The 26,204-nt window shown below is 39.9% G+C and overlaps 1 protein-coding gene across 1 annotated transcript in view; it reads right to left on the bottom strand.

Annotated features, from left to right (window-relative positions):
• The window catches only part of LOC134221556 (tyrosine-protein phosphatase corkscrew-like), a 102,652-nt gene that overhangs the window by 61,144 nt on the left and 15,304 nt on the right, over positions 1–26,204 (bottom strand). Inside the window, 3 exon segments of the mRNA XM_062700749.1 lie at positions 4,118–4,426; positions 4,565–4,644; positions 12,271–12,437. Coding sequence (XP_062556733.1) covers positions 4,118–4,426; positions 4,565–4,644; positions 12,271–12,437 — 556 coding nt within the window.

Here is a 26,204-nt window from a genome sequence, read left to right on the forward strand (position 1 = left end):
CTGATGTGCGTTCAGTTTACGTATTACTAAAAACATTATAGTTAGCGACTTTGTTCTCCATGATCCGCAACTCATTTTGCGAAGCCCTATTCTTCTGCCTTTTGGTCGAAACACCTGCTAATCAAGGGAGCATTTTGTGCGCCAAGATTCTACTCAACTAGGTTTTTGAGATGGTGATAGAAACAAGGTGGGGATATCATAAAGGGGCCAGTTCAACAATCAAAAAACGAATTTTATATTTACTAATCATTTGATATTTCTGTCATCGCTCATTATTCTTCCTGACGCCTAGAAACGGCAATCCACTTCGACATTGCTGCAGCCATGAGATACAGCTAAATTTATTTTCACTACTGTAGTCGTCAAAGGTGTATTTAGGGTCACCTGAAACGACTGTCAGTCCCGAAGAGGCCAATGGTCAATCCTAATTCATTCCCATACTGATAATAATGATATCAAACTTTAGATTTATGGGAAGACAAAGCAGAATTTCCTATTCAGTTATGATTTGCAATTGGTGAAAAAGGTCCTTATGGAAATATCCAAAAACTATCAACGTATTTTCTAAGCAAAAATTTATCACATTTTTCTAGTTTTGCTCTGTGTTCATTAAGTAAAGATTAGGATGAAAATTGAAATTTTGTTTGTTAAATTGACCTTCCCTGATGACAATTCTGTTCTAATTCTTTTGGATTAACACCCGAAAGTATCGGAAATTCAAAGAAGCTACAAATCATTTGCAGTTTTGGACATCAAACATCACTGATATTGAACATAATCTATGCCTTTAGCTCATGTTAAGCCAACGATTGACTGTACACATCGTGGTTGCTAGTCGTGATTGGACGAAGAAACACTGCCAAATGTACACATGGCCTCATCAATTGAATTCTCATCTTGGGATTCAGAAAACTGTTCTTACTGTACACATGCTTTGGAGTTTTCATTGATTCAAGACCGACCCGCTTTCTGATGCCGGCCAGGTCCTCACAGTCAATGTGATGAGATTAGGAGGGAAAATTAAGTTCGACACTCCATTTACTAGGGAAGAGACCGTGAGTTCTCTACACTATCGTGGAGTGCCACGGGAAAGGGATAATTGATTTTTTTGAGAAAGTAATCCATGGGAAGTCACCTTGGTAAGCGACTAAACATTTATTGGGAAAATGAAGCGAAGTTGTTTTTCAAAGACACGAAGACGAAAGCAAAGTGTCTCAAATCATTCAAAAGCAGGAAATCAATATGCTTCCGTTTAATAAACTTTCACGACCTTTGATACTTTTAATAAATGTTCTGGACTTCAATGTAAAAATCATTTTTTTTACGCTGCGTGCTCCCGGATTAGCTGGCATGACCAATATCAACACGATTGAACAGTGTTGAACTCAATTTGTCACGTAAAAAACTTACGTTAATGAGGTTTAAAATTATCAAACATGGCATTTTACCAAGGTAAGAGTGGCTGAAGGCATTTCCATAAATATATAGAAATTTTCCCTAGATATTAGGAAATTACCAATAATTCACAAATCAAGTTGGAAGGAATAAAATTAATATATTTTTTAAGCAATGCTAAATATACTTAAGAAGAATTTTTGAGAAAACCTTACATAGCTTTAATGAGTTTAAAACTATTTGTTATTTACTCAAAGAATAATTTTCCATAAAGAAATAAAAATTTTTCAAAATAGAAACACATAATTTTTTTAACCCTTTCTTTCCATGTATCTGTAGAAGCTCCCCTCAAATTTTTACTTGCTTTTCAACTTTCGTCAAGGTGTTTCAACAACAAAAAGCAATAATAATTTTACACAACTTTATGGAGTTCAAGGGTGTTGTCTCATTCATAAAATAAAAGTTCTCAATTTTTCCAAAAAATTTCAGAGTTTTCGTTGAATTTCCAGAACTTACGAAATAAAATACGCTAAACAAACACAAAACATTTTGAAGCAGCTTTCACGGTTTTTGTTACTACATGTACTTGGGAGGTTCTTTTATTGATTTTGAAATTAGAAGGTATAAATAAATTTGGAAGAATTAAATAAGAAATCGATAATTATGGAGAGTCGTTGTCATTATGTAAGCAGAGATTACAGTCAGATGAGCGAAAAATCAGTAAAAACGTTGTTTGTACTAAAGGCTGTCACTAATTCTGAAACTACGGAAAATTAATACCATTGAATGCTTAAAATCTTTTTTTTGTCTTACTTTAGGCAGTTTTAAACATTTCAATTTTGCAATTTCATATCCCGTCTGTAATTTAAGCTTGATTAACTTGGGGAAAGCCTCCGGAAATTCTTTGGAATGTTTCTCAAAATTCAAAATTCCAGGAAATCTCTAGGAGTTTTAGGAGTTTCTTCAAAATTCCTACTAGAATATCTTCTTCTGCAAATTACAAATACTTGGAAGGAAAACTTAGGAAATACTTTCGGGATTTTCTTCAGGAATTCCTACTGAAGTTCCTTTAGATATTCTTCAAAAATTTCACTAGGAAATTATTCCTGGAAATGGAAAATTTTTAGAAATTTCCTTATAATTTTTTAAAGAAATTTCCGAACAAATTCCTAGAGAAATTTCAGAATGAATTCCTGACAGATTCCTCCGGAAATTCTCCCAAGAATTCCTTTATATATGCCTTCAAAAGTTCCTACGATTTTTTTTAGGAATTCTTAAGAAATTTCCTTTAGAAACTCTTTTGAAAAAACCTTTAGGAGTTCTTCCGGAAATTTGCTTCTGAAATTCGCTTTGGGAAATAATTAGGAAAGTCTTTTAGGAATTCCATCGGTAATCATTTTTCAGGAAATTCTAAATACCTGACTTTTCCGAAGGGATATTAAAGTATATTTGGAATGTACTTCCAAAGAAATTTGTTAAGAAATTCTAGAAGGATTCTCTAAAGGAATATCCGAAAGAATTTCTGAATCATGTTTTCCACTGAATTCCTGAAAAAAATATCGAATGGAATTGCTGAAGAAAAATTCGGAGAAAAACAATTCATGTAATGAAATTCCTAATTCAACGAAGAAATTTCATTATTTTCGTTAGAGGAATTATCTAAATTATTTCACAAGTAAATTTTCAGGTGTAATTAAAAAAATATCTGAGGGCTCCTCCAAAAGAATTTAAATCGGATATTTGAAAAATTCCTGGAAAAGGGTACGGTGGGAATTTTCAAGGAGAATCTGAATGGATTCCCAAATTCCCGATTTATTCCACAAATGAGTTGTGTAATTCCCTGACCATTCCAAAATTTCCAGGTTTTTTCGGGTAGTCGACATTCTGTGGTTTCAATGAACGAAACTTAGTTAATCAGATTTTTGTGTAAAAAAAGTGATTTGGAATAGAGGGTACTGTAGATTTTTAATTGAATGCGATTAAATTTACTTTAGTTCTGAAAGTCTCGATAATGAAGAAAAAAAAATTACTTTAAAAACACTGGAGTTGAATTGCAGTTTCTGTAGTTTCTGTAATTTTTGGAATATATTTTGAAATATTTCTAATAGAGTTTTTGTTTTGTAATGATTAAGTTTAGACCAGTTGTGTTCCTGAAAATCGCAATTATGTGATCGAATCTCATGCATAATTCATGTAATGACGAAACAATGTGTAAATTGCATTACAATACCAATTCTGCACCATTTCTTGTTTCATTTGCAATTCAAATTCAGAAATAAATCTAACATGATATGCAAATCAATGTTTGGTTTTGAAGCCGTAATTAATTGCTTTTCAAATCAATTTCGAAGTAAAGAACAAACAAAAGCCCCGACGAGACATCTCAGTGCAGTCAGAGAAATAATTACACCATTTAAGTAGAGTGTCGTCGTTGCACAACAACGGTATAATTTGTGCACCTAATAGAGAGCGCTATGAGGAGCAGCTGTCTCATCCGACTGGAAGCGCCAACAAAACATCAAAACAATTGCGCCTCATCCGCGCCAATACCCCTTTCATTTGCATGTCGAGAACCCCAGGGAAGAGGGGGCGTAATAGCCATGTAAACAGCAACCCGGTCGAATCAATTGAAAACTCACGTGGCGCACCACGCGCTTCCCCATTTCCAGGGTAACAGTTGGGGAGACCAAATGCAACAACTCTCTCAATTGAGTATACTCACATGGTAAAAATGTTCTTGTGGCGATTCTTGCTGAGGTTCATCAGCCCGCTGGCCCTCCCGCCGGGAGAAGGTGTGCCGGCATTCCTGCTGCTGTAGAGATTCGAACTCCTCCCAGAAACCGCCCCTGCCGTAACAGTGAGTGCCATTTTCCCGCTGCAGCTGCTCGACCCGGGCGTCGATTCCGGCGGCCGTGATGCGCGTCGCGTTGAACGGTTGCCGCAGGTGCACCACGGTGCCGCACGTCTCCACCATCGGGTTCTGCTTGTAGTACTCGATCAAGGTCGCACAGGTGTTGAATTTCTGCCACGCCTGCCGACATCGCTATTTTTTCTCCTGGTTTTCGGAAAAGGAGAACGGAAAGAAAAAGGAAGAACTGATACAGGTTGGAGTTGGAAGTCACTTTTGCAGAACGCGGTGCGTAGTAGGTTATTGTTTGGATTTGTGAACCGGTGTCCGGAAGCGACGAAGATGTTTCCCGACCAGGAACGATATCCCGCTCTTATACTGATTGCGCCACAACGCTATGACTAACCGGAAACGGCGAGTTGAGTTGTTCAGGTTTTGCGACCATCATCGCCTTACCGTTGTCGATGCGTGTCTTGTTCTTGAGGTGCATGAATGGATGTTATGTCATCGAAATAGGAGGTGACGCTAAGCTATGAGCCAGCGACGGTTAAAACTCATGAACGATGACAAACTACGGCGTGGGGAGTTTAAAGACGCAGTTGCCGTAGGTCTACCTTTTACGGAGTTGTAGGCGGTGTGGTACGGCACAGTGACATTTGTTGTGACGCATGTGTTTTACGTGGTGCTGGAAGTCAGGCCAGGAATTTCAGCAGGTGGGTGGAATTCCAGCAGAAAAGCGGAAGTTGATAGAATGGTTATTTCATTCTTGCAGAGCACTGGGTAGAAAATAGGGTTGAAATTGATATGGTGCTTAAAATCAAGCATAACATGATTGGCGTCACCTTTGAAGAGTCAAAACTTCCATGAGTTTGATTATATGTTTCAACTCAGCCGTATTTCTAAGGAAAATAAATTATATGGAGCCTTACAAAAGCTTGCACGAGAAAACACAGTTCCCTTTATGAAACATCTCTTCTCATATAAGTTCCTTAAAGTCAATACATCATTATTACTTGCAATACATCACCTTTGTACTTGCTTTTAAGTCAATTTTTTATAAAATTTTGTATCGTTTTTTTTTAAAGCCGCTGTCCAACATCTTTGGAGGATAACCATTACGGCACAGAACAAATTTAATACGTCAGGCAATAACGAACCTAATCCCCATTATCAGTTCTAAATTTCGTTTCTATAATTAAATAATTACTATAGTTCTCTTAAGTTCAGAACCCGTCCCAGAACCGGCTTCTGTTCCATGTCGAGAGGAAATCAAGATATAATCATTTCTCACACTTCCCAACCGTGACTCACTTTTGGAAGTCTTCTTAATACTTCGCTCAGGAATTTATCAATACCATCTGCCCCGCTGGGAATGCTCAAATTCAGCATACTTCGCCAACCATTGGTGAACCAGACACGACCGACAACACTAGTTGCCTACCTGTTTTCTGCTCATCGCCACCCCGCTAGAGTCATTGACATTTTAGAATTCTGCGCACTCGTTTTCTTCCCCACCATCGCGCGTTTCGAAATTCCAGTCCGCTGAGAGAGAATGCCTTCCTAGAAGCCGACTTGAACTATGAGACCGGGTGTATGTTTCAGCCGCTACGGAGGAAAGACACTTTTCAAAGGTCTCTCGCTTTCCCGACTCATTGCCCGCTTGCTGTCAAATAAACGCACTTTCTTTGAAGCTGGCGATCATTGCCAGCAGCGCTCCAGGACGCTTACACGTTTTTACTCTCGTCGCCTACCCTTAAGCCCTTTTCAGTTTCAGTTTTCCTTTTCAACAACATGTCATTGTGTCAGCAGGCAGGCGGGGAATCAACTTCATCATCGTCGTTGGCGAAGTCGTTAGACGATCCAACATCAGACGGAAGACGCCTGCCGCTTGCCTGCCACGGAGACTTCAGCATTCCATTTACGGTCAGAATGAAGAATTCATAAATCCAGCGAACATGCACAGGTGTTGTGGGACAAGAAGGAACAAGGATTGCATTTTTGCACTTGCGCAGAAGGTCTGGTCCAGGGTGATATGTGAAAAGAGTTGAATGGCGATATTTTAACAAATCGCATGCGTTTTAGTTTCATGATCAATCATAAAATTTGAGGAAACTTTCCTTTAAACTTCCGTGTTCATCGTATTTTTGAAAAACTATAAAAAATCTTTGAAATTAAAGTTGCAAATTGCAAACAAACAGGAATGGATGTAAACGGAATGGAATGGAAACGCTTCGATGCGAGTTTTGAGGAAAGCTTCCGAAATAGCTTTTTGAAGAAAGAGAATTCTGTGCAATGCATGGACAAATGTTTCAAAATTCATCAATTCATCAAAAAGAATTATCGAAGAACGACCTCCAGTGGAACGACCTCCATGTGGAATCTTGATGGTTCCAGAGGAACTTTTAGATGATTAAACTACACGAAACAAACTAACGGAAAAGCTCTCTGGAATTTTTTAACGATTTTTTTTTTGCGAACTGGAGTGACTGTCCCGGTTCTTCATCTCATTGAGAGTTTAATAAAGAAACCTCTGATGATCGGAAGGATTACAAATCTGCGTAATTAAACACTGGCGAGCAATGCTATGAAAGGGATTTTTTCCTCTCCTTTGATGGATCGGATGCAAGCATTGTAGATCGAAATGATCTCAACCATACGTGGTGGGACGCGCGCATGCTTTACCATTAAATAAAGTTCAAGAGTTTCTCTCTCTGCGTTGGTGGGACACCCGTAAGGAAAAATGATGCATTGTGGATCAGAAAGATCCACAATGGTCTGCACGTAATAGAATTGCCCGCATTGCTGAACCATTAAATAGAGAGGACGAATTCTATCCTTCTGCGTTGGTGGGACGACCACAATAAAAGTGTTCTTATTGTGGCCAAAAAGCAGAGAAGAGTGATATATTGATTACCAAAAATGATTACAATTCTGCGTGGTAGGGTGGGACGCTCGCATAATTGTATGTATGTAGTTTTCCACCATCCTGGCTGGAGTTTTTTTTGTGTACGGTTCCATCCAGCAGTATAGCCGAATTTAATTATCATTCTGCGTTCAATGCACTGCTACAATTTTGCTTGATGGGACGCCCGCATGATTCAGCATTAGATCGAGTGCAAGAGTTTCTCCCTCTGCGTTGGTGGGACGCTCAGCAGAATAAACGTGGATAAACACCCAAATTTATCAACGAGTGGTAATGAAGCATTTCGCGATACCATCTGTTGAATTTGACTCAGTGTGGTAAATACAACCCACAGTTAATTGCCTTTATTTGGGCGTATGCCAGGGAGCAATACGGGAAAATAAAGCTATGTCCCATTTAGAATCCCGGAATAATAAAATCATCTATATCTCGGTAACTTAGATTGACGTACAAAGGAAAGGTTAATACATCAAAACAGGGTAATTCACTGTACTTTAAGGAAAAACTATTGATACAAATAATTTCTTTTTGTTTCTAGTGAAAATTCGCACCTTTTTTATTCCTCTCATTAAAGTTACACCTCCGGAAGTGATGAAAAACTTACTTTGGCACATTTTGGTCATCTGAGTCGCGACCCAGCTCCTCCTCCTCCTCCTTGTACAGCTTCAGGTCCATCGTCTTATTCGTCCTGAAACACTTAGGTCTTTGCCCCCACAGTTTCATATCCCTTGCCAAAATCATCCGTTTTTTTGCAAGATTTGTCCAAAAATCAAACTTAAACTTCGCATGAACTACTCCTCGTGCCGTCACCATGTAGAATGTTTGGCTAGGAAGCTGTCCAGAAATTCATTTTGACGTAGGTTCCATCGTCGATGTGCGGGATTATCAACGTGGGTGTGCAGACTTTTGCTCTCCTTTCGGCTTCCATCTGGAATAATTTTTGACACGCTGCACGAAACTTCGTGAAATTTATACCACAGCAAGTGGGCGCCTAGGTAGACAAACCGCTGTAAAAGAATTCTTGCAGCGGTCACTTCTCGTGCCGCTGCAATACAAAAAATGATTCCGGATTCTAAATGGACATAGCTTTATGTCATAGGGTGCCAATGCAATGCATGGACAAAATTTGACCGGGTAGTGCTCAAAAGCTTCATCTCCTTAAAAAAAGTCCCTATGCCAAATTTCAGCTCAATCTGCCTTCGAAGTGTTTGACAAAGTTTGACTGTTTTGAAACAAGCTTAACTGTTTTGAAACATGAAAAATTTCCCAAGGAGGAATGCGGAAAAAATTCGAAATAGATTTTTTTATGCCAATTGTCTTAAATATGAAATGAAACTTCGAGATCTGCTGTAAGCTTGAAAAAAAAAATAGAAAAAAAAATAACTTTTTGGGACTTTGGGACTAAGATTTATTTTTTCGAAATCGGTTTTTTTTTTATGCCGAGTGTCTTAGAATTGCATAAAACGTCGAGATAACACCAGAATCTCGAAAAAAAATTTTCGGAATTTTTGGGACTTAAATTTTTTTTCGAAATCGTTTTTTTATGCCAACTGTCTTTCAAAAAAAATGTTTTAGACATAACACCAGATCTCGACGTTTCAAACGTCCCAAAAGTATTTTTGGAAATAAATTTCTGGTAACACCAGATTTCGACGTTTCCTTGCATTTCAAAGGCATTTGGCATCAGAAAATTTCGATGTCGAAAAATTGTCCCAAAAAGTCAATTATTTTCAAATTTTCGAGATAATATCAGACGTTTTGACGTTTCATGCATTTCTAAGACATTTGGTATCAATACAAAAAATCGATTCCTCCTTCCCTCTTGGGACATTTTTTGTGTTCTAAAACTGTCAAACTTGGACCGCTTTGGTCAAACACTTAAAGAAGCAGGTTTGTTTGCTTTGCTTTGTTCAGCATTTTAATATTATCTAATTCTGGCGTTACGCAATAGTTAGAAAATTCAACAGTGATCATTTTCATATTATTCTCCGTCGAATGCAACTTACTGAAAGATGGTTAATGTATTTATAGCACATGTACACGGATACACACATATACACGGATAGACGGATAGACAACTTCGTTGTACGAGAAAGGCAAAACGATCACATTTCTGCGTTGTGGGACGCCTGCGTGTGTCACCAATAAAACAATTCAAGAGTTTCTTTCTCTCGGTTGTGGACACTCATATGGTTCACCCTTTAGGTTGAATGTAAGAGTATCTTCCTCTGTGTGTTGAGTGGGACGCCTGCAAAAAGGTGGTGTTATTGTGGACGAAAACGATCCACAATTCCGCGTGGTGGAACGCCCGCAAGAGGCAAGAGGTTTATTGTGGATCGAAAAGATCACAATTCTGGCCCGCATGCTTTATCATTAAATCAAGTGCAAGAGTGTCTCCTTCTACATTGACACCCGCAAGAAAAGTGGTGCTATTGTGGATAAATATGTTCAAAATTCTGCATTGTGAGACACCCACAGGAGAGTGGAGCATTGTGTGTAAAAATGATCAACATTTTTCGTGGTGGGACGCACGCGGGAGGAAGTGTTATTGTTGATCAAAGTAAATAAAATTCTGCGTGGTAAGACGGCCGCATTCTTTACCATTAAATCAAGTACAAGAGTTTTTTGCTCTGCGTTAAGATGACTCCCGCAAGAAATGTGAATATTGGGAATGAAATGATCACAATTCTGCATGGTGGGACACCTACATGCTTCATCATAAAATTGAGTGCAAGATTTTTCTCTCTGCATTAGTGGACGCCTGCAAGTGGCACTATTATGGATAAAAACTATTACAATTCCTCGTGGTAGGACGCTTGCAAAGGAATGATGTAAATTATCTCGAAATCATCACAATTTTACGTGATAGGATGCCCTCATACTTTACAATTGAATGAAGTGCAAAAGTTCCTCCCTCTGCATTGGTAAGATTCCCGCAAGAAAAATGATGGTACTGTGGATAAAACGAACACAATTCTGCGTGGTGGGACACTTACAAGTAAGTGATGTAATTTGGATCGAAATGGTCACAATTCTGCGTTGGTGCGACGTCCGCCAGAAGAGTGATGTATTGATTATTGACATAATCGCAATGCTGCGTGGTGGGACATCCGCAGGATTTGCCGTTAAGTCGAGTGCAAGAGTTTCTCCTACTGCGTTGGTGGGACAGTAGTGTTATTGTGGAGTTAAACGATCACAGTTCCGCGTGGTGTGATGCTTGCAAGACAAGTACTGTATTGTGTATCGAAATGATCACAATTCTGCGTGGCGCAATGTCCGCATACTGCATTATTAAATCAAGATTTTTCACCTCTGCGTTGTTGCGACGCCCGCAAGAAAAGTGGTGTTTTATGGATAAAAACGATATTGGAAACGAAATAAAAACGTTCACAATTCTGCGTGAATGGACGCCTACAAGGGGGTGGTGTATTCTGGATCGAAATTATCTCAATTCTAAGTGGTGGGACGCAGGCATACTTCACCATTGAATCAAGTGCAAATGTTTCTCCATCTGCGTTGGCAAGACGTCCGCAAGAAAAGTGGTGATTATGTGGATAAAACGATCACAATTCTTCGTGGTGGGACGCTTTCCCGTCAAAAAGTGCTATTCGCTCAATCGATTATTTGGCTTATTATAAGTCAACTTTCCCGAAGAAACCATATTTTTTACGCCTCTAAGTATTTAAAAAAATTGAAACAAAAATCGAAAAAGTGCTGTTTTTTAAAGATTGGCCCGATTTTGAACGAACATCGGGTGATTTTTTTAGGCCGGTTCACACGTGCAGCACTTTTTCGGTTTTGTTTTCGATTTTGAAAATAGTTAGAGGCTTAAAAAAATATGGGTTCTTTGGGAAAGTTGTCCTTAAATAAGCCAAAAAACCGACTGAGACAATAAAACGAGATACAATTTTTGACTGGAAAGGTCAATTCTGCGTGGTGGGACGCCCACATGATTCACAAATAAAACAAGTGCAAGAGTCACTCCCTCTGCGTTGGTGAGACACCCCCCAGAAGAGTGATGTATTGATTATTGAAACAATCGCAATTCTGCGAGGTGGGACACCCGTAGGATTCACCATTAAGTCGTGTCCCGAGCAGGAGCGACGACCTCAATAACATAAATTGGTATGAGCTAGCCTTGCATAAGAGGTAAAATACCAAAAACTTATATGCAGAATGCTTGAAGCATAACATGCTTAGGTATTTCAATACCAAACGAATAATTATTTGTTATGCATTTGGTATTGAAAAAGAATTTAATAACAAAGTATGTTATGGCTCAAGTATTGTGCATATTATTTTTTTGTATTATTCCTTTGGTATTTTACCTCTTATGCAGGGCTAGTTCATAACAGAATCAGGTACTCATGAGCCAATTTCTCCTGCTCGGGATGCAAGAGTTTCTCCTACTGCGTTGGTGGGATAAAAATGATCACAATTTGGTGGGAATGTAGCGGTGTATTGTGGATCGAAGCGATCACAATTCCGCGTGGTGGGACGCTTGCGATTCCGTGTGGCAGAGCACGCATTAAATTGAGTGCAAGAATTTTTCCCTCTGCGTTGTTGAGATGTCCGCAAGAAAAGTGATGTTTTTGTGAATAAAAATGATATTGGAAACGAAATGGACAATATTCTGCATGATGGGAGACCTGCATGCTTCATCATTAAATTGAATATAAGAGTCCTCTGTATTGGTGGGACACCCGCAAGAAATGTTGTGTTTTTGTGGATAGAAAAGATAACAATTCTGCGAGTCCTCTGCATTGGTGGGACACCCGCAAGAAATGTTGTGTTTTTGTGGATAAAAAAGATCACAATTCTGCGTGGCGGGACGCCCGCATGCATCACCATTTAATCTAGTGCAAAAGTTTATCACACTTCATTGATTACGATTCTGCGTTGTGGGATGCATTATTGTGGATCAAAACAGTCACAACTCTGCGTGTAATTTCAAGACAAAAAAAAATGTTGTCGCATTTAATAACTTTAGAGGTTTTAAATCTATTAAAAGTACGTTTGATACAACAAATACATTTATCTTAAACCCATTGCACAAGTTGCCTTATTTTCACCGAATGACATCAACAAATGAAAAAGGATCCACTTACATGCCACCGAATGATGACGTGTGTCACTTTGTCCTCTGTCCGCACCGAAAGCACGAAGTCGCCCGGTTTGCTCTGAGATTCGCGCACTAGAAAAGAGCCATTCTTGCCCCGTTCCAGGATCAGTCGTTCCGCTTCCTTGCCGGACAGGTTACCGTGGAACCATCTGAAAACATAACAGAAACGAATTGGAAATCGAAATCAGTAAGAGCTTATGGGGAGCACTTTGGAACAAATTTGGTAAACCGAGCGAAAAATATAGATGCGTTTTTGAGAACATGATTTGTTACCGACACTGTCTGCAAGTTGGAGCTTGGTTCAAACTAAGAATATTGATGGTGAATTTCCTTGTAATTTATCTAGGAACGCATAAATTTCCAAAAACTGTTAAGTCTAGTTTCTGTGTTCTATCAAATTATGTTGCTATCTAATGCACCTTCTCGGACCACAAAAAGCTTAAATTATACAAAGAACATACATAATCGCCAAAACAAAATTATCTTCCCGCTCCTTGATTTTCGGGAAACATCTTTGTATTGGAAAACGATATTTTGTCCTCTCTCGTGTCTCAATTTGAGCATTTTTCATCAATAACATGCTTAGGGTTGTTGAGCTGTACGGTTGAACAGTAACCAAATTTCTAGAGGTCAATTAATTCGTCGGACGTACCCCAGATCAAAACAAAACAATTGACCAACTTCCACCGGTGTGCCGAACCTCGCACGCACTAATTCACTTTCGTTCTCGTATTCGAATCGGAAAACAAGAACAACATTCACAGAACAAACACAATCTGCCACACACCGCCAGTCGTTATTCCCAACGAAGGTTATTCCATCCACTAATGGTTGGATCGAACCGCGAAAAAAAAATCACGCACTTAGTACCGCGAACTGCGCTAAAATATGCCCAACGGCTGAGTTCAATTGGTAGGTTCGTTGGTGTCGATAGTGAGACTGAAACTAAACCGACCGGTGCCAAGCGGAGAACAACAAAGTTCGCCCCCAACCAGCCAACCCTTCTTGGTGTGGTGAGGAGAACCGACGAACCGAGAGAGCCGCAGTCCAGCTAGAGTCAGTCGGCGCGGTTGGAACCGATTCACAAATGTGATTCACGGGCGGAACTAGTGAGAGAAAAGTTTTGATCGAAACTGCTACTGGCGAGAATGTCTTTCTGAGAAAGCTTAGGTGATTCAGAATTTGAAATTTAAAGATTCGTCCATAGAATAATGCAGTTTGGTTGAGTCAAATTATTGAACGACGTTAAACCTATTCAAATCATCCGTCATATGTACACATGATTAATGACTCAACCCATCGATCATTGATACTTCGAGTGGAATTACACCCTTTCGGTATTCGACGGTGCACGAGCTAAGCAAAAACGTGCGAGCCGCTCATCATAGTGAGAAGGAGAACATGTGAGCGATGAGCAACGGTGTGCACTGCCCAGGTTGTGAGCAAAGCAGGTTCATACCACTGAGACGGATAATTGATTAAGCAGACGCGGGCTTCGGAAGTAGGCAGGTTGCAGGTTCGATGAGCGAGGGTTTCTACACACTGAAATGAACGCCGGTGGATGGTTAACGAGTAGATGGAGGTAGTGCAAGGAATGCGGGTTGCGTACAACTGGTTAAACGATGTCGTCAATTATGGGATGGTGTGAGAATTTACTGGCCTGGGATGAAGTCGACGGTGGTTGAGAAGTTGTCTCGCTTTTGAATAAGCTACTTATAGGGTTCGTCACTGGAAATCGATACAGACGCATTGATGTCTCCTGAAAATATTTCTAGTTTGATTTTCAAATAGAGCTTTGAATAGTTTGTACTTTAATTTTATTGAGCGAAAAAAATCTTGTTGCCATTTTCTTTGTTTCCAAATATTTTTTTCCCACAATCTAATTTGTAAAGGGAATTTCTTAAGACCGGTTGGACCGGTTGAGAGAATTTTTTTTAACTATTTATCAATATACTAATCCGTAAATGCATTTTTATATAAAATTGATAACTAAACCTACCGGTGTGAACATACATTTGTTGTTTTTATTTTGAATAATGCATGTCTTAGTAATTTTGTCAATTTTCTGCTTATATTGTTAATTATTTTTAATTGTTTTAATAACACAAAAGATACATAAGAGTCTGGTTTTCTGTTCAATCTAACAAAGATCTCGTAAGGCAACAATAATAAAGAAAACCTTCGCATTAATTAACTACGAATAAGGAAACTGCTTTGAAAATCCTAAACAAGGACGTTAGGCTTTTCCGATTTATGGAACGACCTACATCTTCAATCAGTTGTCACAATTATCACTTCCCTCAGTCGACGTCGCCGCTGGCCATCCAACGCCTTTAATTGTTACTGTCATTTCCATCATCATCATCGTCGCCATCGACACGCTGCCAGTCTGAAACGGGTCTCCAACCTCCGCCGGCTGATTATGGCAATTAACTCCTCTCAAGTCAAACGTCTATCAATCGAGAGCACCAGAAATACGGTTAGAATAAGTCGTCGCGTGTCCACCACCGACCGAGAGCCAAAAGCACGCAGCCTACAGTTAAACAACAGCGAGCAACGCGCGGTTTCGAATCGATAAGAAGCCGCTTTTCACCTGTCAAATAAAATATCGAACCGAAGCACACCGCGGTGCCACATCCGACAGCACCGCAACGAACGAAATGCAAATGCAGTAAACAAACATAAAAAGTCGCTTTCCATGGGCAACAACAACCGGCTTGCGCCGCAGCCGCAGTGGCCTCCTCCGTGGTGGTTTTTTAAAGCTCCCCCAATAATGTCTCTCGTTCAGCTCCAGACCGACTCCGTCGCCGCGGCCGACGGTGACGCCTGCCGCAACTATATATACCGTTTCGCGACCTTGACCTTCACGAATTCTATCCGAGCGCGGCACAATCAAGCGTATCGTCCCTATCCACCGCATTCCAGCAGCACTGTTGAGATAAGTTAGGGATGGTCATAAATTTCGTAGAATTCTTCAATTTCTTCAACGTGTATGTTCTGAAAAATTAACGTTCTCTAAATGCTGCAGAAATTTTATTTCCATATTTTATTTTAAATCAATAGTTGATACACCCCTAATGTTGCCATGTCCACACGAGTCACGATTTTACACCTGCTGCCGCACCACCCTTTCCTCCGGGGTGTCCCTTTAGGAGCTGTAGAAAAAAGCGGTGCATATTTTCCCACCGCTTTCGGATTGTGAAATCTGTCGTCCATCAGATTTTTTTATTCGTGGAAAGAATGCAGCAGCACATAGAAGGGTTCGCGAACCAGTTGACCCTGATGGGCCACGGGCGCGCTTCTATCTGTCTCTTGTTGGGTTGACATCGACAACCCCCAGCATGATTATATCGTTCTGCCTTAATTAGGGGGGACAGATTTCTGCGGCAGAAGTTTCATTCTGTACAGGTCCGATTCGAGCGCCGTAACCGGTTTTCCAATCCGCCGCCGTATGTGCAAGATGTCACATTTTACCTGCGTCGATCGATCGGAGTGCGGTACAGAACCAAAGTGGCTGGCCATATTTGGCGGTTCCGTCCGGTCTAACGCGAGATACGCGGCACACAAATTGATTGGTCGATTGAATCGGTTTTCGACGGATGCGGGGCTTGACGTCATGGGACGAGTAGGGCCGAATTAGGAAGAAACCTGAAGCATGGGTAAGAACGGCTGGAAGCAACTGCTTTAGCTCTGTTTATGGTTGCGAAGAAGCTATGTTGGGTAAATACACGTCCTGCGTCATTCATTGAGTCAATTATTCAAGCAAGTTTCTGGCACCGTATGGGTCAAATCGTTGACTGTGACATGTGCCAATCTTGTTTCGTTTTTCATGTATTGATTATTTATTGTTCACAATTCGTCATTCTCACCCTCACGTGACGATTAACTTGATGTATAAACTTTCTCGAACACTCATATCCATGGAAATCTTTTTTTTTTCGTGATTTCCATATGGTTGTTGAACCGGAATGGATTTATATCGATGATGATGACATTGCGATGGTCCTAACTGATCTGGTAGGTAATTTGTTCTGAACTTGAAAACTTTTTGGAGAACCTTCAACGTCTCAGAATTTTCTTCCGGCTGATTGGATGACCTCATGTGCCCCTTTCGGAGGTGACAATAAGAAGACGCCGTGCACAGCTGAGTCTTTACCATTGAGCATCTGCTGTGGCAGTCAATCTGCAGATCGGGAGCCGACGTTGCTTTCTCGACCGATCCGTAGACCGTCCCTGTCTATAAGGATGTCGAACATACACACCTATAAAGGGTGTTGCCACACGGTGACCAATAAGAACAGTGGTGGAGTGAGGTGGAGTCCGTCATTGACGTAACGTGCCGACCTGGCTGGGCAAGAGACCTGAACTGAAGTGTAGACGAGGATTGCACCCATAGCGATCATTTAGCAATCCGCTTCAAGGTTGACGATGGTATGCAGCAACTGAAACCAGTCCGAGGGTCGATGGTCGGACAACGAAGTTTTCACCGCGAATCTGCAACTGGAGGTTAACACCGACAGCCTAAGTGGGGATGCGCTGATAGTTGTCCTAATGTGCGACGCCACTGTGCCAAAGATGGTACTTCCAAGAAACGGTAGGTGTCCGATATGGAGCGCCCAGATTGCACACCTTCCATCAATCTGCACCGTGGGTGGTGGAACGCCGTGAAGTGCTCCGAGCAGCGAAACTTGCCTTAACAGGACCATTAGTGGCAGTAAGAGAGTGTGTTTCAACAACCTTTGCCAGAGCGCCAATGCGAATCGCTGGGGCGACGTCTACAGGATTGTGATGCCCAAAACCAGAGGAGGCTCTCCGCCTCCCTGAACGGTCTCGGATAGGTCCCATGCCGCAAGTCTCTGGTCGTTACGGAATCCCAGGCTACGCACAAAGCTCTAGGCCTGATGGACTACCAACATCTGCTCTCACGGCAGCGATCATTGCAATGCTGGAGATGTTCAGATCTAGAGATGTCTGGATGAGTACAGTTTTGCTGATAGGTGAAAAGACTGACACTATTATCGAAAGCTCAGAAACCCATCGGCGTAAATTTTAATCTGTCTACTTGCTATGACGGGAAATTTAGTAGAGATTATTAGCTTGTCAAGCAATCAGTTTGATTTTCATAACGGTTGGCATACGGTGGGTGCTGTCAACTCCGTGATGGAAACCGCGGAGGTCCAACGTAAGCGGTGCTCGGTAAGTACTCCGCGGTTGCGGCTCGGCGTCAAGTATGCATTCAACAGCGTAAAATGGGATGCCTTCGCGTTCTCATCATTCTGGCTTGATAGCTTGTAGGAAATTTTATTTCAAGAATCGTGTACTATTGTACCCAACCGATGTCGTTCAGGGTAGTTATCACCTCAGGAGTCCATCCTGGGTCCGGTCCCATGGAACGCTGTGTATGACGGTGTTCTGGGGCTCAATTTTCCTCCAGGTGTTAAGATTGTCGGCTTCGCTGATGACATAACGCTGGAAGTCTATTGTCGAGGTTCTACCACGCGAAGGTTGAGCTCAAAAAGTTGTAACTAGCTCACCATAGACGGAGATGGTTATCAGTGATTTACGAGGGTGCCTGCGCGATCACTGCCAAGCAATACCTGAAGGTCTTAGAGGATATTATTTCGGCAGTCACGTCGATCACGTCTGCAATAAAACTTCAACAGCTATTGCGGTATTATCGACGACAATGTCTAATAGCTCGAGGGTGTGCTTCAGTAAATGTAGGCTCCTGGCTAGCGTTGCTGTACCTCAGATAGGGTGTCTCAAAGTGATATCTGCCTACAACATGGTATCACAGGACGCAAACTGTGTTATCATCCAGAAATATAAGGAGGAACTAGAGGAACCCGGAAGACCATGAGAGTAGCCTCTGCTGCCAAATAACAACGGAAATCGGACTCATCGGCTGATACCAAGTACGAAAAAATGGACAGACTAAAAAGGAAGTTCACTTCCTTTTTTACACAGTATCTATCTACACATGTTCGCTCATACAGGATCTCCAGTATGCAAGGACTACTAAAGGGTGGACAAAACCGCCGAGCATCTACTTTTTGTAATTCGTTGAAAAGACGTTTGACGTTTGCGGTCGAGACACTACTCCGGATACTGTTTCCAGACGATATGTCAAGCGGTGGAGACGTGGAATACAGTTTCACCTGCAATCAGATTGCCTGCATCTGACCGCGCAACTTGCGTACCAAGCAGCAGACGGTAAGCAAGTTATGCCAAAAGTACCAGAAGCTTACAGAATGGTCGGCCATCATAACTCGACGTGCAAAATTTAGTTGCAGGTCATCATGTTTAACAGATTTAGACCGTTAAGGAGTCCTTCGTTTGCGAATTGCAGGCATTTTATTGCTTATTATAGGGCCGATCAACTCCGGATCGGATGTTTGGGCCACTTATGATTCGGTAAAAAGAAATAAGTAATAAGAAGCAATAGTGACGGCTTTTGTCCCATTGGAGAGAAATACTGCATTCATTGTACCACGATGAAAACTATAAAATGATGAGTGATGCAGCCGTGAATGCATCTGTGAATCGAAGAAGACAATATTGTGACCCGTATAAAACGGCTTCGAACCACTAGCCCGAATGTTATTACTCCGAATGGGACAGTACCCTGAAAGGGATGCTGAGCCCAAAATTGGACGTGCAAATTTTCTCTTGTCAATTTTTTTCTTTCTCAATAATTATTAATATTAAGTATAATATGGAGTTGTATTTAAAAGAAAAGTCAAAATCGTTTTTAACGAATCCTCAATCTCGACTTACCCATTGGAGGCTTTGATGGTAGCGGAAACCAATAACGGCTTGGATACTGACAGAAATTTGGAAGGATGCAGCAGTTCTGGTGGAAGTATGACGACTACAGAGCGCTCACAACGACAACCATGAAGACGGAAAACGGCGGTGGCGGTGGTTCCTGAATCCTGAGACAACAAGAATGGAAACGACGGCGACCTTAAATAACGTGTTCTCGTCGATGCCTCATGTTGCTCAGCAAACCAACGTCTGTTCGGAGTGGGGATTATTTGGGCAATGCGCAATGCCAGTAAGTCCATAAGATGGTGGTAAGTCCTTTACGGGATATGGAAAGGTGAGTACAATTTACTTTTCTTTAGTTTACTTTCATAAATTGAAAAAAAAAACTGCATATTCGGTTTGGTTTTAGATTTGCCTTTTTGTCTTCTCCTTCAAAAAATGCAAGGTGGTTGGAAAATAGTTATGTAAAGTGTAGCAGTAAAGAGGTTAAAGCAATTTCTTATTAATCTTACACTGTGCCCAAATTGTTTAAAACATTTCTGATAAGTGGTACTGCCTAAAATTTATATTTGCTACTTTCAACATTTTTGTTATACATATTCATAAAAATAGGTTGCTCTTGGCACTTATAACTGTAAATTTCATAAACAATCATAACAATTATATTAATAACATTAACCACGAAATACTTCCAAGGGTGCTTCTAACATTTGTTCTTTATTTTGTGAATAATGTTATTGTAGTGAAATAAAATTTTATAAACATCTGTTTCTCCACCGTTACTGAATGAAAACTGCAACGTGCACTAGATTGAACATTTCCTAGGACATTACACCTACGACTTCTAACAGTGCGTGGATTACAAAAGTATATGTGAAAGCCTGTTAGAATTGACGAGACAATGCTACGCAATACGTCTAATGCCTGATTGACAATTTGATTAGTGCAGCTTTTCCACATCGAGCTCCATTATAATTAAATACTAAAAAATATTGTATTTAAATCAACTAGCCCCAGACAAAAAAAACACCCCAGCAAACATCAGAAAATTTTGTTGTAGTTTAAATTTTTTTTTGTTTATTTTATCTTTTATTCGCAACTCTGGTCAAAGAAAAACACTAGGCCAAATACGGGATAGTCACCTTGTGAAGAAAATGATTACAGAATACTTAACAGATTTATCTGGAGTGCATTTATCTAAGGTAGAGAACTATTTGGGCAGCACCCTCTATTCCCGTCAGCAGCGTTCATTTCTCGAGCGCATTACAACCGAATTACTTGTGTTTTAGTACATGGTTAGTTTCTGTCGATATCTAGTGATGTACAAACAATCAAACCATTTGGTTGGAACGCGGTCGAGTTATTAACTTTGCGCACGGGAATAGGGGGTGCTGCCCAAATGGTCCCGCTCCCTATCTGTCCATGTTTAAGAATGTAATGCTGCATTCAGCTTCCGGAATGAAAATATGTTTTCAAAACTCTGTTTTTCAATTCTGAGCAAGACCTGAAACATATAGCTAGAAAAGATGTATTAATGATATTATAATAATCATAACATTCACAGCAATACAATTACCACATTTATTATATCATTTCTTATTATTATTATTGGACATTTTCAGATTATTTTCCGAATTACAAAAATATTATATTTTCAGAAATATTACAATAACAACATATGAAATTTCTGTTTCCAGCTCTCAATGCTACCAATATAGAATTGGATGATAGATAGCAAGTATCAGTTCAGCAAGTTAATTGTTACATTTTTAGTAAAAAGATGTTTTTAATAGTTATCAAAGACTAATTTGTCTTTGAAACACCAGTACATTATATTTTATATTAATTATTATTTTTCATTTTATTTTGAAAAGTAAATAAATGAACAAATATAGAACGACCACGCGATCTGTGAAATATTCTGTTCTGCTTTGTATGAGTGAATAAATTAATTAGCAAATGAAATATTAGTGCGCGTCCTATCGTGTTTCATATAATGAGCAGAACGATCGCGCGATCATAAAGATATTTGGCTCTGCGTTGTGCGGATAAAAACATTAATTAACAAATACAAATTTAGGGCGTGTTCTATCGTGTTTGTATAAGTACTCAGAGTGATCGCGCGATCATCGAAATATTTTGTTCTGCTATGTGCGGTTGATTAGTCGATTAATTAGTGCGCGTTCGATTGATTTGTGTTTTTGTTTAAACTTCATCAAACTACACGCTTCACACGGCAAACCGTTTACCAAAACGAACCCTGCTACAATACCTACCTTATGTATCCAACATCCCAGTGATTTCTCGTGGAAGTGCAGATGACTCGTCGGCTTCCATTAAAGCGAGTATCATGTCAACATTCTCCTACCCATCCCTTAATTGACCTGCATTCGGACACGGCCGGCGCTGGTATTGCTTAATAATTGGGTCACCAGTTCTCTTACATTGAGGATGATGTTAGTCCCAAACATCATCTGTTGGTTCTCTGTGTAATTACAGCTGACCTGGCAATAACGGAGTAGCAACCGTGGGCGGTCAATCATGCTCATGCTCATGCTCGAATGGGACAGTACCCTGAAAGGCTTACCTCGAAAAAAATTCGAATTTGACAACATATTAGAACGTTGCCGTAGGTTAACGGCACTATTTTTGACACCATTGTCATTTTACCCATGAAACGTAAAATGACAATCTTTGCAAAGATTTACATGGAGTTACTTAAAGAAACGCAACGACGATTCTGTTTAACCAACATTTTTGATTTTTCGTCTCAAGATCAAGGCCATCCTTGCTGGCGAGCTACAGTCTTGGGGTGCCAGGGAACATTACTGCGAAATTTCTGACTAGAGTCGGTCACCAAGGCCGGCGTTTCGTAACATCGGTTCCCTCGGCTGTCGTTAAAACCTGGATCAAAAAGATCGTCAGCCAGGATTGGGAAAACCAATGGGTTGCTTCCATTACCACACAACGAAATGCCCATTCTCAAGGACCAGCAAGCAATCTCCCGCCTCCACACCGGCCACCATCATCCGATTCTCACATAATTTCGGCAGACCGTTTGTGACATTGGCCTTCATAACTCGACGTTCTGTAAGCTTCTGGTACTTTTGGCATAAATACAAAGTGGAACACGTGACCTTCCGGAGTCCAAAGTTTGGCGATACCGCTGCCTATCCACCCTCATCTTCTTCCTCAAAGATAGAGGACTCAGAGTGAGCCACGCTTTCTGCGAACTTTTTGTTTTTTTTTTTTGTTTAATTGATATTTGAATATTGCCATCGTTTAACTTACGTTCTGATAGCGGCAACGTTTTTTAGCGGCAATTCTCCGATCCGAATAGTTTTTTACGGAACTCCTTCGCTCTGAAAAGTTTCCCCTTTTCGATCGGTTTTTATCGGATCGTTGTTATGCGCTAAGTTTGGGTTTCCTATCTGGCGATACAGCGCGACTCAACCATTGGATTCCTGCACAGCCATAGTTGGCCAGTCGGCCATAGTTTATCGATGGAAACTCCCACCGTGGAAGACAATTTCTATCCCCTACCGACAATTTCTACCCCTCCTGTTATTGTCGACCAGGTTATTTTTACAAACCTAACAACGTTTTAACGTTTTTTAATGTGTGTGAATTATAATTTTCTTTGTTAATTATTATATATGGTCGGGGTTCAGCCAAACCGCACCAAGTGGCTTTTCGACTGAATTGTGATATTTTGTTCATACAAGGAAAATGGAAATAGTTTCATATCAATTTAAGCATGCATTTGCAGTAGGATATCCTTCTGGGATTGATGGATATTCGATGCGATTTGCAATCAATTAAATCTGCTAAGCGAAAATTTGAGCAGAAAAATTGGTAATTTTTTATGGCGCTTGGTGTGATTTGGCTGAACCCCGACCATATTGTAATCTTTGCTTGCGGAAGGTCCCAAGGTTGGACCTGAGGGTTACTGCTTCCAGCCCCTTCCTTTGCCAGTTGCTCCCTTGGCGCTGGGCAATATCATGTTAAGTGAAGACATTTCAAGAATCACAGAAATAAAGTTAAAAAAAATCGTCTGGTTTAAATAAATTGTTATTATACGCCATTATAACCTGTGATAGCTCATCACTGTGCCCGAAAGAAGGCGAACAGATTAAAATATTCCCTTCTTCAAATCAACGCATCTGCTCGGTATAAGGCGAACATAGAAGATAAAGCTTTTGTTAAATCAACTCTCTCTTACTTTTTCTTGGGTCAAATGGCAGAACGTTACGATCGTCCTAGTTCTTCACATTAATGCAATAGAATTACAGTTGGAATGAATGCTACTCAAAATGATCCTTATATGATGCTTTTTATTCTCATATTTCAATGAAAGGTCATTTCGGAAAATGATTTGAAAAACAAACTGCCGCCGTCAATACGGGAGGAACAAATTCACCAGATTGCCTTGCATGTTGCCGGCTTCCCACCAACTATAGAAGTGGTATCCCAACGAACTGAAAGATATTTTCTGATAAATCCTTAGTTCATTCTTTTAACTTTCAGCACTGTTTCCACTGCTGCAAAATCTACCTCCCACCTAGGGTGGTCTAACCGGTAGTACCGAAACCGGTAATTCCGGTATTACCGGCCAATTTTGAGTACCGAAAATACCGGTATTAGAGACGGGAAAATACCGGTATCTCCGGTATTCCATATTTTGCTGTCAGTGTCAGTATGAAAAATCTCCAATAGTTTTCACCTACATATATCAGCTAAAGAATCACCGTGCAACAAACGCTTACAAAAAATGCACGCGCACATGAATGAATCTTTGCACAAGTAAACACCAGTGACTTTTTTCTTCAATGAACATTGTTTACATCGTCGAGAATTTTCCCGCTACGTATGAAATTGTGATGAAAGTACGTGCCGTAGTAGTTGTGTTCCGGAAGTCACTTGTGAAAAATGATTTGCTATAAAAATGTGGCCGTTTTGAACCGGTATTGGTCACTGACACGCTGGAAAAGCATTTTATCCAGGGGCCCGTTAAAAAAAACTCTGATCGATTTGAAGCTTCAATCCAAATTCAACTTCAGTGATTATGATTTTTTGGCGGACCTGTTCAAGCTGCTGTGGAACTATTCTACCGTGAGTTCGACACTATGAAGACCTATGAAGGACGAATCCAAGGGAGACGATCAGAATACGCCGATATTTTTGCTTTTTGAATAATTCTGCGGTAAGGCAATTGATCAGAAACGATTTTTATATTTTCTTCAAGACAACCAGAGCTACATTGATTAAGTAACCGGCAAGATCTTGATGCGAGATCGGCGAGATCTTAATCATTCCTTATGCGATCGTTGAAACTAAGGCAACAACCACACCTGACGATCAGTACGAAGAAGATGCCTTTATGGATGATGTTTCTGGCTTATCGGCTAAAGAACAACTCATGAAGAGACTTCAGCAGAGCGAACAACTTGCTACGGCAACTACGTTGACGCCAGGATCCTTGCAAGCAATCCGTTAATAATTCCCCTTATATGAATCTCAAAGGATTAAGGGATAACACTGATTTTCGACGCTCTTGGACCAATTCGTCCAACTTCGGGTGAACCAGAGCCATATTGCCAACAAAATCTACAGCTGGCATCATTACATTGACAACAAAATCCGATGCGGATTGGTAGATAAATCGCTCAGTATGTTATGTATTTGCAGGTTGCAGTGGAATGTCAAAATGCTTGGAATCTGGTTAGCAAATGTTGCGGAACGCCTGAAAATCTTGCAATGAAAATAAAAATGTTTTGGCACTTTGCGAAAAAGTGTTTTTACAGTCTTGGAGGAGTCAAATAAAATCTTTGGTTTTTTATCCAAGAAATATCCAGTTTTCAAAACAGTAAATACTTGGTGAAACTCGACAAATTTCACTTTAAAAACATATTTTTGATTGTCGTAATTATGCAATTAAAGTCATTTCTGAAAGTCTTGCATCACTGTTTTTGGCGTGCTTCGGAAAAAAATACTCGACGAAAACAATCGGACAGCTTTCAGGTGACGTCTAATCGTCCTTCTTTTTCAAGCTCATAGGAAGGATAGGATTTGACACCAAAAAGTTAACAGCTCGCTGCTTGCATTTTAGTTGGAAACTTCATTCAAGATCTTTGCATTTCGCGTTTTGGATGAAATTTGCAATCTACTTAAGTTTCACTTTGTCCAGCTCAACAAGCAAAGATTTTAATATTTGAAGTTTGTCGATAAACATTGTTTTTCACCCAAAAGTTCAAATAAATTTTTTTTCTGAGATTTTTACAAATACCGGTATTTTACCGGTATTACCGATATTGACTCCACCAAATACCGAAAACCGGTTTTTGTCAACAATGGCCAATACCGACCACCCTACTCCCACCTCTAATAATCTTGAGGGGTGGCGAATTGTTGACAAGTAGGTTAGAATTCTTCTTATACTACAAAGACGCGAAGAAGGTGATGAAGGATTATCAGCTCGAAAAATTGTGTTCTCGAAAAAATGCGTAGACTACTCGACTGGAGTCATCCTGCTATATTGATTATTTCGTAAAACAATTGCTAATCATTCGTAATAATTTTAAATAAACTAGTAACAAGTAACAAGTTTTTCATTGAAATGAAGTAACTATAAACATAATAATTACGTTAGGGGTAGGGGCCTTCGGGTAACGGAATTATTTATATGGGTAATAGAATTCAAAATAAAAATTCCCTAATATTTTCAGTTTTCAATAAATTTCCAGGACTCTAAAAATACGTTGAACACATAACATTTAGAAGCAGCTTTCATGGGTTGGGTTATACATGGTGGAGATGATTTCATTAATTTTTGAAAAAGGAATAAATAATTTTGAAAGGTATTCAATAATTGTAATGTGCCATAATGTCACAATAATTCTGAATCTTTGAAAATTTGATAACATTAAATGCTAAAATCCTTTCATGACTTGGCTTTCTTAGATAGTTTGAAACTTTAAGATTTTTTATTGTATTTGGCGTCTAGAAATTGTGTAATTTCTTGAAAAAATTTATTCAAAAATTTATCCAGAAATTCCAACGAAACATTCTCCATATTTTGTTTGTAAATACTTCAAGGAATTCTTTCGTACATTCATTCAAAAAATGTTTTAGGGCATTTTATCAGAAAT

Source organism: Armigeres subalbatus, chromosome 3, assembly GCF_024139115.2.
Source record: "Armigeres subalbatus isolate Guangzhou_Male chromosome 3, GZ_Asu_2, whole genome shotgun sequence".
NCBI classification, from domain to species: domain Eukaryota; kingdom Metazoa; phylum Arthropoda; class Insecta; order Diptera; family Culicidae; genus Armigeres; species Armigeres subalbatus.